The sequence below is a fragment of the Dreissena polymorpha genome, chromosome 3, assembly GCF_020536995.1.
Source record: "Dreissena polymorpha isolate Duluth1 chromosome 3, UMN_Dpol_1.0, whole genome shotgun sequence".
NCBI classification, from domain to species: domain Eukaryota; kingdom Metazoa; phylum Mollusca; class Bivalvia; order Myida; family Dreissenidae; genus Dreissena; species Dreissena polymorpha.
Window position 1 is genome coordinate 64,708,893 of NC_068357.1, and position 15,102 is coordinate 64,723,994.

Consider the following 15,102-nt stretch of genomic DNA (forward strand, 5'->3'; position numbering starts at 1 on the left):
ATACTCTATAACTTGCTATGTTCTCTCTCTTTGATAGACAGCTGATGCAGGGCCCTGCACTCGAACAGAAGATTCACAATGCCATGGTAACTGTTTTCGCTGAGATGGACAAAATAGTAGGCAAGCCGTCCGAACCAGCCGAGCACATCAACTACGCCATAGGCAACATACTGATGGGATTATGCTTCGGGGGCAGGTAAGTGGACTTTGTTCCGACGGTGGTTTACAAAATACCTCCTCTATAACCAAAACTGGGATGTCTAAGCGGGACACTGATAATAATTTTTTTTAACACAGATCGTGTTATTTTTTTTAATGTTTTTTTTGTGCATCTGTGCATGAAATGCGTTTTTTACGATGTGCAAAATGTATTAAATCGATGTTTTCCTCCCTTCTCGTGCAGTATTGATTCGTTTTTTGAACGGTTTTCATGCAGTGTACTATAATTTCTTTATTTGGTTTAAAGCGAGATTCTACGATTTTTAATCAATTATTAATTGTAATATACTGATAAAATATGTTACAATAACACATAAAAGCCTTAATAGGCAAGAACAATTATACATTGAAGGCGAATTTAAATAAAATGCAGCAAAGACAAATCAGCTCCCAGAGCCGATTGTAACGAAGATATTTCGTACAGATTTTCCTACAATAACAGAAGCATTCGTCTTTTTAGTTAGTGTTCGTGTGACGTATGCATAGCTATTGTTGCAGGAATTTAAAATTAACCGTTAAACTAAATTTAGATTCACATCGTACATGAATGATATACATGCAGGCGAATTCGACTGTACAGCCTTTTTCGATTTCAGAATTAAATATCTGGCTTATTTCGCATTTATCGACACACGTTCTTCTTAATGTCATGTCACGTGATAGGCGCGAAGAGGACGTATTTTTTAAACTGAGAAAGACATTTTAGGATTTTAAATTTAATTTCAAAGAAATCGATGCTTTTTTAAGTTGATTTTGTGAAACTGTGGACTATTATGGCGTGTGGATTATTTATTCAGTTTATAGAATATGGGGAAAAAACGAAAAGATAGGAATAGTAGTGGAAGTGGAAGTTTAAACAAAACAAAGCTGACCAAACAGAGAGGCCCGTCACAGGAGGATACAAATATTTCAATAAGTGAATTATTGGGGCAAGCAAGTGCAGCCTTATATCCAGATGCAATTAGACCACTACAGAGTGAAGTTTTCGAGCGGTCATACACAGATTCGTTCAAATTAAGTCCCGAAAAGATGGCAGACAGCGGACAGGAGCCAACAATCAAGGACGTTATGAACTGTATGAAAACTATAGATACCAGGTTAGTGGCGATTGAGCTGAAATTACATGCGATAGACTCTTTAGAGAAGAAAGTATGTGATTTTGACAAAGAACTCAAGAAAATATGGGTCGCTCTGGAGGATAGAGTGAAGCGCACTGACGCGCGCGTGTGTCCTCTCGAAGAAAAGGTTGAGTTAGTGGACGTTGGGGCAACGAAAGTGGCGGACAGGCTAACACAGTCGGAAAAGGAACGCAATGAGCTCCGGGATGACGTTGCATATTTGAAATCGCAGTCTATGCGAAATAACTTAGTTTTCACTAATATCCCGGAAGACAACTCGACAGGAAGTGAGCCGCCCGAAGTCACAGAGCGGAAGCTCCGCAATCAACTTGAAGAAAAACTAAAGATTGCTAACGAAACAGCTGATGCCATGCGTTTTGAGCGTGTGCACCGGTCACCATCACATCCGGTCCATGGTAAAATGCGAAATATAATCGCAAAGTTTACATTTTTTAAGGACAGGGAATTAGTAAGAAAACAGTGGAAACATCTTACAGGTACAAACTACCAAATGCACGAACAGTTTCCACCGGAAGTGCTAGAGAAACGGCGCAAACTGGTTCCCCACATGAAAGATGCCAGAAAGGAGGGTAAACGTGCGTGGATCGCATACGATACCCTGTACGTCGATGGCAAGCCGGTACGTCCCTAGGAGCACGGCGAGGGTGAGCTATCGATACTTTCGTGGGACGTACATGGACTGACAAGAGACAAAAAAGAATCTGACGATTTTGTAATTATTCTAAAAAATTATGACATATTTTTTCTGTATGAATCTTCGTGTGACTCGACAAGTAATGTTCAGTTTAACGGATATTTATCTCACAATTTTTATCGTAAATTCAAACATAAAAATGCCAAACGTAATAGTGGTGGAATTGTTTTACTTTACAATGAATATTTAAAGAATGGAATACATATAATAAAAAACCATTACGACACTATAATTTGGTTGAAGTTAGATCGTTCCTTTTTTAATACTGCAAAAGATATATATTTATGTGGATCATATATTTGGGGGGATGATTCGCCTATATATAATATTTTTAACGTCAGGTATTAAATATAAATGGAATGACTCCCTGTGGGAACAATTTCGATCAGGGATTATTCGAATTTTACCAACTTTTAATGATGTTGTGCGTAATACCAACTGCCCTGACAGGGACTCAATTAACATTTTGATTGATAAGTTTTCAAATACTATCCGCGATGTTGCGGATCCATTGTTTGCCAAAGAATGTTTTTATTCAAATGATGTTTATTTTGAGGGTTACAGTAAAAGAGATAAAGATTGGTTTGATCATGATTGTAGTGTTGCGCGTTTTTGTATTTAGAAGCGCTCAGGTTGTTTAGTGTAGACAAAAGTAATACAAACAGGTCTATTTTGTGTGATGCAAAAACTAATTACAAAAATATTGTTAGAAAGAAAAAGCACGCCGATTATAATAAACGTATGTCCGAGTTAGCTAATGTACGCAAAAGTAGGCCAAGAGACTTTTGGAGACATATTATATCTAGATCTTCAAAAACATCTACCAAAATTTCTCTACATGAATTTAAACATTATTTTGAAAATTTAAGCGCAGACATTGCTACGGATTAGAATAATGATGCTGAAAGTTTTAAGAGTTTTTATAACTTTGATAATCCTAATACTGTATACCCGGAGCTTGATGATCCAATTACAGTTCAAGAAATAATAAATGCTGTTAAGCTACTGAAGCGGAACAAATCTTGTGGCAGTGATAATCTTTTGAACGAGTATTTTATTGAAAGTGTTGATATATTAGCCGACTAGCCGTACATATATGTGATTTATTTAATTGTGTATTGAACTCAGGATATTATCCTGAAAAGTGGACCGAGGGAATTATTGTCCCTCTACACAAGAAAGGTTCAAAAGAAGATGTAAATAATTATAGAGGGATTACTTTAGTTAGCTGTTTATCTAAGCTCTTTACAACCGTTTTAAACAATCGCATTGAAAATATTTGTTAGGAAAATAATACTATTTCGGACGCCCAATTCGGATTTCGGAAAGGGCGGTCTACGACAGATGCAATATTTATTCTTCATTCTCTTGTTCAAACCTTTTTATTTGAAAATAAGAGATTATATGTAATTTTTGTGGACATGATGAAATGTTTTGATACTATATATAGAAATGCATTATGGTTGAAAAAGTATAAATGTGGCATACAGGGTAAAATTCTTAGTATTGTTAGAGACATGTATCAAAAAGTTAAATCTTGTGTTAAGTCATTGTCTTCATATTCTGACTATTTTTCTTACGCAGTGGGGCTCCGACAGGGCGAAGTTATGTCCCCCTTATTATTTTCTTTGTTTGTAGAAGATCTTGAGTTGTTTTTACAAAAAGATTTACAATCCGGCTTGAATATTGACGACATTGTATTGATTTTACTGTTATTTGCTGATGATATGGCTATTGTAGGTAAAACGCCTGATGAAACTCAAAACCATTTAGATAATCTATATTATTATTGTAATTTATGAGGATTGAAAGTAAATACAGAGAAAACAAAAATTACAGTATTTCGGAAAAGAGGCGGATTATTGCCAAATGAAAAGTGGACCTACAATGGCCATGACATACAAGTTGTGAATGATTTTAATTATCTTGGGGTTGTTTTTAATTATACTGGGAGTTTCACATTGAATCAGGAACACCTAACGAGTAAAGCATTAAAAGCAATGAATATTTTATTGTCTAAATGTAATGAATACGATTTAAAACCGAAGATACTTTGTCAATTATTTGACGCATTTGTTGGATCCATTTTAAATTATGCTTCGGAAGTCTGGGGCTATACTAAAAATAAGGAACTTGAAAGAATCCATTTGAAATTTTTCAAACGATTACTAAAGGTAAAACTTAACACATGTAATGCTTGTGTTTATGGTGAGCTGGGTAGATATCCCATGTATATACATAGATATGTACGTGTAATTAAATATTGGTTTAAGATATGTAGATCTGAAAATATCATTATTAAAACCATATATAATTGGCCGTCTCAGATTATTATAAAGGCTGTCATAATTGGATATTGAATGTTAAAAAAATGTTTGATGACTTTGGTTTTAGTTATGCATTTGTTGATATGAATACTATTAATATTGAGATTAACTCATTTGTAGAGGAATTTAAACGGAGAGTTTATGACAACTTCACACAGGACTGGTATAGAACCTTACATAATAGTTCGATGTTAGATGTTTATCGAAATTTTAAAATCAAATTTGAATATGAGTCGTACTTAGACATTTTACCAAGAAGTTTGAGATACTTTTTTACCAGATTAAGATTGTCAGCCCATCCACTGCATATTCAAACCGGTCGTTATGCAAGAGACGTCGCTAGAAATCAGCGTCACTGCGTGTGTTGCAATTCGACCTATATTGAAGATGAATTTCATTTTATTTGCATTTGCCCGGCGTTTAGAAACATTAGAAAAAAATACATAAAACCATGTTGTTACAAAAGGCCATCTATGTATAAATATTTAAGTTTACTGCAATCGAATAATAAAATAGAACTTATAAAAGTATGTTTCTTTGTTAAAGAATCACTTAAAGTTCGAACATCTATTATTAACACAATAATGCTTTAGATGTTCATCCTCTTTTCTTTGTTCTTTTTTCTTTTTTTCTGTCTTTGTTGTTTTTATATTTAATTTACTTTGTTAGCTAAGTAAATCATTTGTAAATACGTGTAAAAGTTTGTACCTATCACAATTGACATTGTACTGTTTTCATAATGTGTTGTTGACGATGAACATTGTATAAGTCAAAATAAACTGTCTGTCTGTCTTAACTTTTATCTAAATTTATATTGAAATAGATCTATTTGTTGAATAAGTTTCTTACACATGTTATATAAATTATTCTAACACGGCACGCGATTTGTTTTCTATAGACAAAGAAGGCAATCAAGTGTGGGTTATTCTACAATAACTTATGGGCGGAGCTTAATGTTTCGAAAATAGTTCCGAATAAATAAAGAAAATATTGCAGTAAAATGCACGTGCTAAAACCCGCTCTAAAAGAAATATAATAAATGTAGCATGTATATAAATGTAATGAAACAACAAATTGTATATTTGGTGATAAGTGGCATAACCACGCCTACAAAGAATGCTGTTTGTTAGGAAACGTTATTCAGAAAACATTTATAGCATGTCAGCTTCTCAGTAGCATCAATAAACGTGACGTCATTTAGTTTCTACGATTGTTGTTTTCAATGAAAGTGACGTCATTTGCAAAATATTTATGAATGAAAACGACGTCATATTGTTTGTACAATTCAATGACGTCACTAAATAGTGAACTTTGTACTAAGAAGTGCGGAGTATTGAAAAATATAGTTCACGTCCTAAAGCTTGAACCAAATCAATCAGAATCGCACTCGTGATTTTATTCCCACGCATCTGTACTCCTTACTGTGGGTTATTCGACAACAAACCATGATAGAAAAATATTATTTCTTAAATAAATATTTGACAAAATCGTATACTCTCGCTTTAATGTTATGCATTAGGTGTTTTATAATTCAATCGATGCTCTGCACATTCTTGATCAAACGATTAAACGGAATAGTTATCGAATTAAACATGTACGTCTATCGTTTACGGTAATCGTTATTATTTAGACTGCTTAGTTTTTAGCTCATCTATTTTTTTGAAACAAAAATATGAGCTATTGTCATCACCTTGGCTTCGGCGTCGGCGTTGGCGTCGGCGTCCGGTTAAGTTTTGCGTTTAGGTCCACTTTTCTCAGAAAGTATCAATGCTATTGCATTCAACTTGGTACACGTACTTACTATCATGAGGGGACTGGGCAGGCAGAGTTAGATAACTCTGGCGTGCATTTTGACAGAATTATGTGCCCTTTTTATACTTAGAAAATTGAAAATTTTGGTTAAGTTTTGTGTTTAGGTCCATTTTATTCCTTAAGTATCAAAGCTATTGCTTTCATACTTGCAACACTTACTAACTATCATAAGGGGACTGTGCAGGCAAAGTTATGTAACTCTGACTGGCATTTTGACAGAATTATGTGCCCTTTTTATACTTGGAAAATTGAAAATTTGGTTGAGTTTTGTGTTTAGGTCCTCTTTATTCTTACAGTATCAAAGCTATTGCTTTCATACTTGCAACACTTATTAACTATCATAAGGGGACTGTGCAGGCAAAGTTATGTAACTCTGACTGGCATTTGGACGGAATTATGGGCCTTTTATACTTAGAAAATTGAAAATTTGGTTAAGTTTTGTGTTTTGGTCCACTTTACCCCTAAAGTATCATAGGTATTGCTTTCATACTTGGAACACTCGCAAACTATCATAAGGGTACAGTAAAAAGACAAGTTGCATAACTCCGGTTGTCATTTGTACGGAATAATGGCCCTTTTTTTAGTTAGTAACTTTGAATATATGGTTAAATTTTGTGTTTCGATCCACTTTACTTCTAAAGTATCAAGGCTATTGCTTTGAAACTTCAAATACTTTCATGCTATCATGAGGTTACTGTACCTGGCAAGTTGAATTTTACCTTGACCTTTGAATGACCTTGACTCTCAAGGTCAAATTATTAAATTTTGCTAAAAATGCCATAACTTCTTTATTTATGATTAGATTTGATTGATACTTTGACAAAACTACTCCACCCAAACCATCCCCCGTGCCCTCCCCAACACAAATATTTATTTTTATTATTATATTTTTGAAATACCGTCCAACCATCGCACCCAAGAATCCCCCCCCCCCGAATTTTTATTTTCGAATTTTTTCCGCATTTTTGGAAGATAATGTTGTAAATGTCCACACCCCCACACTATACACCCCTCTTCACTCCACCACTCCTTCCTTTGTGATTTAAATTGAGAGTCCCTTCACCTTTAAAAAGAAAATAGATGAGCGGTCTGCACCCGCAAGGCGGTGCTCTTGTTTAACAAAGCAATACTTTTCTTTTGTAGCTTCGACTTTGAAGACAAAGAAATAAATTTTATATTAAAAGCATACGACGAACTACTTGAGAAGATTAGCAATTTTCGTGAAGACATTTTCCCGCCATTACAATACTTGTTTAAGTCAAAAGCATTCAAACGTGTTGAGGATGCTTCAGAGACGGTTTTAGCGTACATTAAAAAACGCTATAGTGCTGAGCTGGCTACTTACACGCCTGGTAATTATCCGTAAATGCCCAGTATTAAACATGTTAAAACTATCAAAATATATAACCCCACATGTATGTATGAACTATTAGTTTACAACGAATTGATAACACATCAAGTTCGTTTTATAAAATAAATATTCAGTTGTTTTTATTTCCACCACAGTTTCAGTATAGCTGTCATCCAATTTGTTGAAGCAGAGCTGTTATATTTGCTATTCATTTGGTTAAGATTACGGCTTTATGTATTTTACGAAATAGACTGTTTATGGTTCGTCAAACAGTTAATGGTACACAATTGCAATATCAAATAAGGTGACTGCTTTTTGCAGAAATATGCAAGCAATAACTTGTATTATTTAACGCCTTAATATCGCCGTATTTTTATTTTTAGCTCACCTGAGCACACCGTGCTCATGGTGAGCTTTTGTGATCGCCTTTTTGTCCGTCGTGCGTCGTCCGTCGTCAACATTTTGCCTTGTGAACACACTAGAGGCCACATTTATTGTCTGATCTTCATGAAATTTGGTCAGATTATTTGTACTATTGATACCTCGACTGAGTTAAAAACTTGGTCATTCTGGGTCAAAAATTAGGTCACTAGGTCAAAAAAAATAAATCCTTGTGAACACTGTAGAAGTCACATTTGATGCCCAATCTTCATGTAACTTTGTCAAAATGTTGGTCTTAATATTATGTTGGTTGAGGTCAAAAATGGTTTCGGTCCATTGAAAAACATGGCCGCCAGGGGGCGGGGCAGTATTCCTTATATGGCTATAGAGAAACCTTGTGAACACTCTAGAAGTCACAATTTTTGCCCAATCAACATGAAACTTAATCGAAATATTGGTTTCATTGATATCTCGGACGAGTTCGAAAATGGTCCAGATCGGTGAAAAAACATGGCCGCCAGGGGGCGGGGCAGTTTTCCTTATATGGCTATAGTAAAACCTTGTTAACACTCTAGAGGCCACATTTATTGTCCAATCTTTATGAAATTTGGTCAGAAGCTTGGTCCCAATGATATCTTGGATGAGTTCGAAAATGGTTACGTTTGCTTGAAAAACATGGCTGCCAAGGGGCGGGGCATTTTTCCTTATATGGCTATATATGGCTATAGTAAAACCTTGTGAACACTCTAGAGGCCACATTTATTGTCCAATCTTTATGAAATTTGGTCAGAAGCTTGGTCCCAATGATATCTTGGATGAGTTCGAAAATGGTTACGTTTGCTTGAAAAACATTACTGCCAAGAGGCGGTGCGTTTTTCCTTATATGGCTATATATGGCTATAGTAAAATCTTGCTAACACTCTAGAGGCCACATTAATTGTCCGATCTTCATGAAACTTTGTCAGAAGATTCATCCCAATAATATCTTGGACAATTTAAAACATGATGCCGGTTGGTTGAAAAACATGGCCGCAAGGGGGCGGGGCATTTTCCTTATATGGCTATAGTAAAACCTTGTTAACACTCTAGAAGCCACATTTATTTTCCGATCTTCATGAAACTTGGTCAGAGGATTTTTCCTAATGATATCTTGGATGAGTTTGAAAATGGTTTTGGCTGCTTAAAAACATGGCCACCAGGGGGCGGGGCATTTTTCCTAATATGGCTATATATCATGCTTTTGTAAAACCTTGTTAACACTCTAGAGGCCACATTTATTGTCCGATCATCATGAAACTTGGTAAGATGATTTTTCCAAATGATATCTTGGATGAGTTCGAAAATGGTTCCGGTTGGTGGAAAAACATGTCCGCCAAGGGGGCGTGACATTTTTCCTTATATACCTATAGTAACATCTTGTTAACACTCAAGAAGCCGTATTTATTGTACGATCATCATGAAACTTTGTCAGAAGATTTGTCCCAATTATATTTTGGACAAGTTCGAAAATGGTTCCAGTTGCTCGAAAAACATGGCCACCAGTGGGCGGGGCAGTTTTACTTATATGGACTTCATGAAACTTCGTCAGTATATTTGTGTACCGGTAAATGGTTCTGGTCTGTTGAAAAACGTGGCTGCAAGGGTGTTCACTAGTCATGAAAGTTGGTAAGAACATTTTGTTCTAATGACATCTTGGGCTGCTCAGAAAATGTCAGTTCCTTTGAATCTCAGGTGAGTGACTTTGGGCCTTTGAAGCCCTCTTGTTTTTATTGCGCTCGCTGGCACCAAGATATGGCTCCGTCGAACAACAGATCATTGTATTGTGACCTTTTCCATTCTTTTCGTCTGCGTTTGTCGTGTTTTACCGTCACTAGACCTTGAAATGAAATGAATGGCATAGTTAATTAAAGTATAAATAAATCACATAGTTTATGTATGCCAATAAGAATAAATCTGGTGGTTACACAATGTAGAAATCCGTCTCTTTTGCGCTTTAAAACTTAAAGATAATCGCGTTTGTCGAAATGGACGTTTACGTACAGAAATCCTACTTTCGGTTTTAACATTTAAAAAAAAATACTTGCTAACTAGGCTATAGATTTAATTTTGTCTATGCCAACTAGAACATATCTGGTGGTTACAAGGTAGAAATCCGTCTTATTTGCGCTTTAAAACTTAGAAATAATCGCGTTTGTCGAAATTGACAAATACATATAGAAATCCTACTTTCGATTTTAAAATTAAAAAAAAAATACATGCTAAGTAGGCTATAGATTTAATGACAACTTTGCACACTTTCAATTTGCATCTTTATGTATTCATTAACATTTATTTCATTTCAAGATGAGTGGCTTTAATCAAAGATCATGATAAAGATCTAAGTTCAAAATAAATTGGCGAAAAGCTTTTTTAAGCATATGTTTCTACCAATGAAAATCATTAAAAATATAAATGTAAGCTACCGGTATACCTATCATAAGACATGTTCGATGAAATAGTATTTTATTCGAAAGAACGATTAAGCATGCACATTAGCGCGTGAATTTTGTTTGTGATGCTCCAAAATGTATGCGTTTATATTTGTGATAAATTACCCTGAAAATGAAAATGTATTAGGGTATTCTTCAATCTTCGCTCGGGAGTTTAAAGTGATATTATGGGCATGTAACAGTTTATAGGTGTCTATCGCAACCGTTGTTTATTTTTGGTGTGTTCACTGTATACACACTTACTTTTGTTAATGCAGCATCAACTTACTAAAACGATATCCCGGAAAGAGAAAAATAATGCATTTGAATATCAACCGTACTTTCGTTTGACAACTGGTCATGCATGTACGATGTGAACCTAAATTTAGTTTTAGTGCAGATTCGTTCATGCAACACAAAGACACACTTTTGTTTTACGGATCATTTCGTCTTAGAAGACTGGGTGAGTCACGTAAGATATCGAATATAAAATATATTTTTTATAAACAACTGGTAGCAAGATGAGTTGCAGATAATTGGTCAGTAACCACATTTTAACTAACTCTTTTGACCTGTTAATTCTGTTCAGCTCAATTCAACAGCGAAACATGCCCATAATATCACATTACACTACCCATCGGCAAGATATTCTTGTATTTTCAGTATTGCTTGTATGTTTGAAAATGTTATTACACAATTGAAAATAAAACTGAAAATTTTAGGCGTACAACGCCACCTAGCGGACCATCTGATTCTCGCCCGCCAGGAGGCGGAAAAGGAGGAGGATCCGGAAGTGCTGGCGTCCCTAACCGAGACCCACATCAGACAGACACTTGCTGACATTTTCTTTGGTAGTTGTAAAACCGGTTTTTTTCGGTCATATAGTTCTTCTGTGCCCAATTCTACATTACATAAAGAATTTCATCTTTATTCTCAAAATTGTATATACCGGGGTATACGAATTAAAAGATTAAATATGGGAAGACTAGTAGTTAATGTTCTTTAAAGAATAGCATATATTTTATATCCATTTAAAATAATTTGATCTATTGAATATTTGGTTATTATGTGCGTGATGTATCAGTATGTATGATTGTGTTGATGTAAGAGAGCGGGGATGCGTCAGTATTGCCGAGGAAATAACAACAACCCACTATCCGAGCTAATATGTGCCCCACCGCTCTGAGCCCAACTTTTAACACGTTTCTCGATATTTTAAACAAACCCGAGAGGTCGATATTATGCTAATCATGTCGTGTTGCAACATATTGACTGGAACGTATCTACATTTATAAGCCCTCCTTCGAGATACATTGCTCTGTCCGTTGGTTGGATGGTCAGATGGTCAACCCGTAGATTATTTCAATTCGGCACCATATTTTGAGAAATCTTAAACCTACTATCATCATTCGTAGTCATTGTACTTTGAAGGAAATGAGGCTTTCAATTTTAAGGTTAACTGTTGAAAGTTACTAAAACGGCTTGTTATTTATTTGAATTGGTACAATTGTAATTTTGAGGTACAGTAATTACCGATAAAACATCCATTTAAAAGACAACATACATGATAGTACTAGAAGAAAAATGTTGGAAGCATTTAAATGCATTAACATTAAAATAGCAGTGCCTTAGATACCACTTCATTCTCTTCTGATATATCAACAAGATACTTTCATAAACAAAACAATACTTATATAATTTTCAATACATTTTCTGTATTTGGTAAAGCAGCTGGACAGTCTTCTGTCTGCATAAAACATGACACAAATCAATAATGATATAATAATTCAACAAATACATTTGAACGCAATAAATGGTATCTATATGAAAAAACATTTCATGCCTACACATATACAATATCTACCTTTTTTGTTTTTCATCAATGACAAACATAAACTTAACCTTTATCTTTACAGTTCGACTGTCCAAAGCTGAATGACGAACAACCGCTAAACACAATCAATTTCCTCGTGCACACTTTCAGTGCGACCCTAGCGTTTATTATATTGCATTATAGAAAAAAGTTTTCTTATCATTCGTAAAGTCAAACGACGAAAATTATATTTCCTTAAATACAACTTCATTCACTTCCGATACATCAACAATATATTCCCATAAACAAAACAAGACTTATATAATTTTCAATATATTTGGTAAAGCATCTAGGCAGTCAACTGTACAAAAAGAACGGGTCATTGTAATAATAATAAAAATGTATACGTCTTTTCAATACTTAATCAAACATTTAAATAATAAAACAACTATATGCCAATACATAACTAAGTCATGGTAAATATACTTATAATTACAGCTCCAGACTTAAAGCGAGATGATACGATTGTTTTTATGTGTTAAATTGTAATATATTGATATAATATGTTACAATAACACAAAAAAGGAAAGAAAAATTATACATTGAAGACGAATTTCATAAAATGCAGCAAAGATAAATTAGCGCCCCGTGCCGATGTTGACGAAGATATTTCGAACATATTTTCCTACAATAACCGAAGCATTCGTCTTAGAAGTTTGTGTTCGTGTGTCGAATGAATATAGATCGTTGCAGGAATTAGAAATGAACCGTTAAACTAAATTTAGATTCACATCTCGTACATGCATGATTTATATTATGGCGAATTCGACTGTACAGCCTTTTTCGATTCCAGAATTAAATATCTGGCTTATTTCGCATTTTTCGACACATGTTCTTCTTAACTTTTAATTTAATTTATAATAAAATATATGTTTAATAAGTGTTTTACCCATTTTATATAAATTAATTAATATTTGACAAAATCGTATAATCTCGCTTTAAAGACACAGACAAGCGTTCATTATTTATTTATTCATCATTTATATAACCATCTTTAGCACTTTCTCTTACCCATCGTCTCAGTCTTTTAAAAAGCCTGTCTTTAATACCATTATTTGCTGCAGCAGTAGCGCCTCCTGATCGAAGCGAATGCAAACAAAATCTAGAAACATCCTTCACACGAGGCTTTAAAGCTTCAAGAAAAAGCTCTCATAGATTTGTATAAGACATCTTTCTGTTTGTCTTTCTGACACTGTAACCTTGATTAGTCAAACATATATTGCACAATACATAATCATCATCGGATAAATTTTCTGACATTCTCAACGGGACATAACTAAGTGTTCGTTTGTGCAATCATAACCCAAGAACCGTTTCAATATATATATCTTGCTTTAAACATTTGATGTATAAGGCGGTATCGCCAATAGTTGTTATTTTGACCGAAATTACCTCTCTCGGTAGATAACACTTGACGTTTATATACCTCTTGATTTTTTCAATAACTCCGGCAGCAAGGAAACCCCTCCCACCAAGACGTCAGATAGCGCGTTTACATCATCTGCATACCTCTGCAAGAACATATTATAACCCACAAATTCATGTTTAAGATTATTTTTGAACCCACATTTATATAACAAACAAATATATTTCAATTTATACTAATAACACGACAGCCGATACAGGCATGTCGACCCACTCTTAGACGGCACGTTTGTTAACCTGTGTTAAATCCAATTTTATACGTTTTTGCCGTTAATATGAACCGGGACGGTTAACGTAATAACTACGAATGGGGCTTCGATGCATTTTTCAATTAAACACATATCTATCAAATCAATTAAAGCTTCAGAAACAAAATCAGATTATAAAAGATCTGACTTATTATTCTTACAAAATATTTTGTTCGGCTCTATATACAGTGGAATTGTATAGCCATTTTGTATAACGTCTATAACGAAATCGTTTGTACCAATATCACGCCAGAATACAAGATGATTCTTTAGTCTACCCTTGACTATTATTTCTTTTTGACTTTGCTCATATTCATAAAAGTCATTAGTTAACAATTTATAATTATACTCATCTTTGATGGATTCTTCGCCTAGCAACGAGTATTCACTTTCGGAAAATTGAAGTTCCTGAGACGCTGCTAACGGCTCCGCCATGTGGGCATTTTCGCCAGAAGTGGTTTGTCTCTTCGCATGCAAAGCAGGAGCCTGGGGCAACTGTTCTGGTAAACACGGTGGAAACCCCGTATCCGGAACCAGATGCAGTTCCATTCCGACACCGGAAGTGTTCCTGAAATACCCATAAGCACGAAAACGACCGCTTCCATCGCCTACCTGAAGTACAGACTGCGTAGAAAAAAAAGATTCCCGACGTTGTCGCGCACCTTGCTCTTAGAAGACCGCCCGATTTTCGGCTGTCAATCGCCCATGAATATCAATTATTGATCTCCAACAGCTCATTATTAAAACTGATCTGAACTCTATTTCCTTCAAGTTGCCATTTTATGTCATTATCCGACTCCAGTTATTTTCATTTCTTAAGAAATTGAACGAGAACTACCATTCATTTAATTTTTCAAAATGGTTAGTTCCGATACAATATCCTTCAATTGTGATTAACTGGAATTGAAATCCCCACAACTGATGTTTTCTTTACTTAGTGAGTCCATTTTTTGGTTTGGTTTTTAAAAAGCCATAAACGCACCACATGACCGCATACCTCAAGAACAAACTTTAACTTTATCCTTATAGTTCGAATGTCAAAATCTGAATGACGAAAAACCGCCAAACACTTTCAATTTCCTCGTGCACACTTTCAGTGCGACCAAGCGTTCATTACATTGCATTATGGGAAATAATGTTCTTCTAATGCGTAAAATCAAACGAC

General features: G+C 34.9%; 1 protein-coding gene and 1 long non-coding RNA gene across 2 annotated transcripts in view; one reads left to right on the forward strand and one right to left on the reverse strand.

Moving 5' to 3' along the window:
* Positions 1-15,102, reverse strand: part of LOC127874510 (uncharacterized) — a 50,256-nt gene that overhangs the window by 14,513 nt on the left and 20,641 nt on the right. The window lies entirely within an intron of this gene.
* The window catches only part of LOC127874506 (steroid 17-alpha-hydroxylase/17,20 lyase-like), a 28,995-nt gene that overhangs the window by 11,190 nt on the left and 2,703 nt on the right, over positions 1-15,102 (forward strand). Inside the window, exons 6-8 of the mRNA XM_052418870.1 lie at positions 38-196; positions 7,335-7,543; positions 11,114-11,242. Coding sequence (XP_052274830.1) covers positions 38-196; positions 7,335-7,543; positions 11,114-11,242 — 497 coding nt within the window. The remainder of the gene's footprint in view (positions 1-37; positions 197-7,334; positions 7,544-11,113; positions 11,243-15,102) is intronic.